The following is a 3,964-nucleotide window of genomic DNA, read 5'->3' as shown; positions in this document are numbered from 1 at the left end:
CTCTCGCTCCCGACGAGGAGAGTCTCTTCCACAGGACAAGGCAGAGCAAACCAGAGCAATGCCACGGTACCCTAACAGCCTTTCTTGTAAATCCTTGACCGACTTTCTGCTTTGCCCCAACACCTCAACCCCGCGCGCGCGGATGTCCCAGGGCTTCTCACAAGCTGCATCTCTCGGAGAACGCCCTGGACAGTCAACGACCTCTTCTCCCTGTCCCCACTGCTGGGGAGCCGCAGCCTTTCAGCAGCTGCATCCTACTGCTTGGTCGCTCGGGTGAGTTGTCGGTATTTTTGTTGGCTGCTTCTAAGATGCTACTTCTGGGTGGGGTATATGCAAGATTATTAAACATTATTTTTCTTACGTTTGCTAGGGCAACTGTCAGACGTACCAGCTACGATAACGCAAGATGGAAAAGTAGTCCATATTGGTACATTTCCAACTGGCCGTTTTCTGTGCGCCCAGCCACTCTAGAATACTTCTAGCGCTCTAGACACAGAAAACTTCTTGATGTGAAACTCCGCCCTGTTCGTTTTCATTGGATTCCCTCTGAAAACAGCACAGGTTGAAACAGGTCACTGAACCTAATGGAGGACAGAGACTGACGTCCCAGGAAAGGCCAAGCAGAGATGGAAAAAATATTCCATCTGAGAAAGCTACTGAAGGAGACATTCACAGAGTAGGGTTTTTGGTTTGGCTCTGCTCTACAGCATAAGTAGCGACTATAAAAGTGGTGCGTTTTTACTCAAGAAATCTTGTCTCCTGCTTAGTCACTACCACAGCAAAGTCTGTATTTGATTAGCAGAAGCAACAAAATTCAAGCCTAAGCGCAGAAGTCTAACACATAATCAGTTTTATGGAGCTAGTTCTGGTTTCACTACCAAGAAACGCTTACCAAAATTTACTTTTCTCTGCAGCGACTGCAAGATCGCTGTATTCTTCCCCTTTTTGTATAGTACTACTTTTTAGACGGTAACAAAGATAATTTATCTCAGTAGATTCACTTACATGCTCCATTTTGGGCCTCCTAGTAAGCCAAGAGTTTCAAAACACCCTGCAGCGATCTAGCTTTTAGGCAAGGAAATCTCTCGCTTTTCACTTGTGAATTAAGTCTGAATTAATTATCTGAATTAAGATGCTCAAAACAAATTCTTGGCCATTAGCAAAACACTGCCTAAATACAAACGCATGCATGTGCACAGCAAGTACGCTGCTGACACTAACCACATGAGAGATGAAATAAAGGCAAGAGAAATTAGACAGGCATTAAGAACAGTCCAAGCCAAACCGTATCCAGCTTTATTAAAGGTACTTTTCATAAACAATCATGGTAATTTAGGCAGGACATGGGCTACAATCTGCAACATTTTACAACAACTGTCAAACTCCCCTCCCTTCGTGGACTACCAAAACGTAAAAGTTGCTATAAAACTGAAGAATCTTCATTTCATACTTGTAAAGGGAAAAGTTTAGAGTGAGGGTGGACACTTTCACATTTAGCATGTTGTTTAACAACTCTTCACAAACCTACCCTGACTTTGAGAGGAAAAAAAATTAAAATGCAGGTTTCTTAATCTGAAGATCCACAATATAAAAGAGGAAGTACAGCTCCTTTTCCAGCCGTTAGATCCCAAATCAGACACCCGAAGTCAGGATCACCCGACAATGCATTTAGAGTGGCAAGTCCCAAAATGCCGTTTTTGCCGTATTTCGGAGTGATAGGCTCTAGGCAAACAACGAGGGCGTGAAAGGCAATAGAGAGGGCGTTACAAACTGCAGTTTTGAAGTCGGCAACAGGCATCTTGGGAGCTTCGACGTTCACTCGGACGCACTTCACAGAACTTAACAGACGTGCAGCATGAAGGAATCCCTTCCTCCTCTATTCGGGAAGAGCCCTTCTTCCAAAAACTGGGGGACCGGGAAAACTTTTCGTATTAAAATTTAGGTTCCGAGAAATAGACTAAGTGACATTTGTCCCCACTGCCCCCCCTCAAAACACAACAACGAAGCGGTCTGTGTGCTAACAACATAGCTTAAAAAAAAGTAAAACAAAATTCTGCATTGTTATAAAACTTGATAAAAAATAGTATTTCAAACTGTACAGTCACCAGAAGTACACAGTTATCAAAAATTCACACATTTTACTTGGCTTCACCAGCACCTTCGGCTTTCTGTGCCTAAAAGAAAAAGGGGAACCAGTCAATATACACCACGCGCTTGCACCAAACAACCGAGAACTCATTTTTCTGAATAGCGGTTCTCTGAACAGAAGAAATCTTATCTGGGCTGCAGCACCCTAATTCTTAAGGAAACGAAATCTAACATTTGAAGTACCGTAAAAGACAACCTGCAGCTGCTTTGTTACGTGCGAACTTTACGCATTTTCAGAACAGGGCAGAACAGCAACTTTCACGTGGCAACTTCACCTGGCAAACGGACAACTTTAACTCCTTACCGACCAAGCAACGCCCCCCCCATCTGTAGACGCGTCGCGAGCAACGGATCTAAATAATCAAGCAATAATTCCTCTTCATTAGCGCAAGCCTAGACCTGTCTATGTTCGATATGGAAAAAACTAACTTGCTGACGTTAACACGAGCTGCCAGAGCCGCTGTTATACCTGGTCTGTTTTGGCGTCTCCGTTTTCTGCAGGGTTGTTTCCCTCCTTGCCAGCATCAGCTTTCCCCTTCTTTCCCTTGGGCAACTTCTCGCTCTTCTGTAAACGCAAGATGACGTACACCATTACAATTACCAGCATCCAGTCGCTAAGCCACCAGAATCCAAAAACTAGACTGGTAAAAACCAACATCGGATGTCGGCCCAAAAAGAACGGAACACACAAACGTCTGCACGTTTAAGAGACTGACAACAACCGTGAAGAGTCTCCACGTTGGTATTTTTCATGCAAATTTTGTAAAATTCAGACGTTTTCAGTGCAACTTTGTAGAAGTGACGATGCAGCTCAATTTCATTACTACACACGCTGTTATTCAAAGTTTTATTAGTTATTACCAGACAAATCTAAACCTCACAACCCATTTACCTCTCAATAACAGCACTGACACAACAACTTACCTTTGGAGCTGCCTTTTTAGGTTTAGGCTCTGGCTTCGGAGGAGCAGGCTTCTGTAAGTGAGAAAACCCCCTTGCGTTATTCGAATTATTTTAAGCGAAACATACTCCTTTTTTAAAATATTCAACCCAAATATTTTAGTTTTAGGAAAGCAAATCAAAACATTTGAAATCGAAGCACTTACTTGATTTCTCCATTATTCTACCACCCCCGTAACGCCACACAATGGGGCAGTTCGTTAACTTTCTTTCAACCGAACAATGCGTCTCTCCAGAATACCTACAGTTCTCACACAGACGCGGTAGGTAATACTCAAGCTTAAAACTATTAAGTGTTGTGACATCTCTGCTCAACAAGAGAATACTCACAGCAGATAACCTCGCCGATCTCCGTTGTGGCTATTTAAAAAAGAAAAATAACTGAATTTAACGTGATGGAATATGAACTCTCATAAGTGACTCTCATTTCAAAGAAGTAAAATCCCAGAAGTAATGTTTAAGTTTTTAGCTCACTTCTTCCCCGTTCTCAAGAAACATGAGACTATCCCGTTTAAATCACTACTAATAGCTAACAGTAGTTAAGTAGATTTTTCATGGTTAACCTTAAAAGACAGTTAATACTTTGAAAAGTCAGAATCAATCAAGACCAACCCCCCCCCCCCCCCCGAAGTCTTTGATGAAGTTAAACCTCATTCTCCAGCATAAACACTTTATGATCCAACTTTCTCAAAATATTGAACTTCTTACCTCATCCTTAACTTTGGCCTTATCGCCCTTGGTATCTCCTTCAGCCTAGGACGCGAGACATAAGTGGTACCGACAAGTTAAGGGGAGGCACGCTCAGCCCCATACCCGCACCAGCAGTTATTTTTAAACACACACACACCCCCAGCCT

At 42.9% G+C, this 3,964-nt stretch overlaps 1 protein-coding gene across 1 annotated transcript; it reads right to left on the bottom strand.

Moving 5' to 3' along the window:
* Positions 1 to 1,269: 1,269 nt before the first annotated feature.
* Positions 1,270 to 3,922, bottom strand: LOC103925864 (putative Dresden prostate carcinoma protein 2). The gene is made up of 5 exons (XM_009334658.1): positions 3,817 to 3,922; positions 3,439 to 3,468; positions 3,073 to 3,123; positions 2,618 to 2,713; positions 1,270 to 2,174 (listed from the first exon to the last, which is right to left on the bottom strand). The coding sequence occupies exons 1-5, from the start codon at positions 3,819 to 3,821 to the stop codon at positions 2,102 to 2,104; spliced, it is 255 nt and encodes an 84-aa protein (XP_009332933.1). The 5' UTR covers positions 3,822 to 3,922; the 3' UTR covers positions 1,270 to 2,101.
* Positions 3,923 to 3,964: the final 42 nt, after the last annotated feature.

Source organism: Pygoscelis adeliae, unplaced genomic scaffold, assembly GCF_000699105.1.
Source record: "Pygoscelis adeliae isolate BGI_AS28 unplaced genomic scaffold, ASM69910v1 Scaffold422, whole genome shotgun sequence".
Lineage (NCBI taxonomy): Eukaryota > Metazoa > Chordata > Aves > Sphenisciformes > Spheniscidae > Pygoscelis > Pygoscelis adeliae.
The sequence above is the reverse complement of the archived record's forward strand: the minus strand, read 5'-3'. Positions and strand labels throughout refer to the sequence as shown.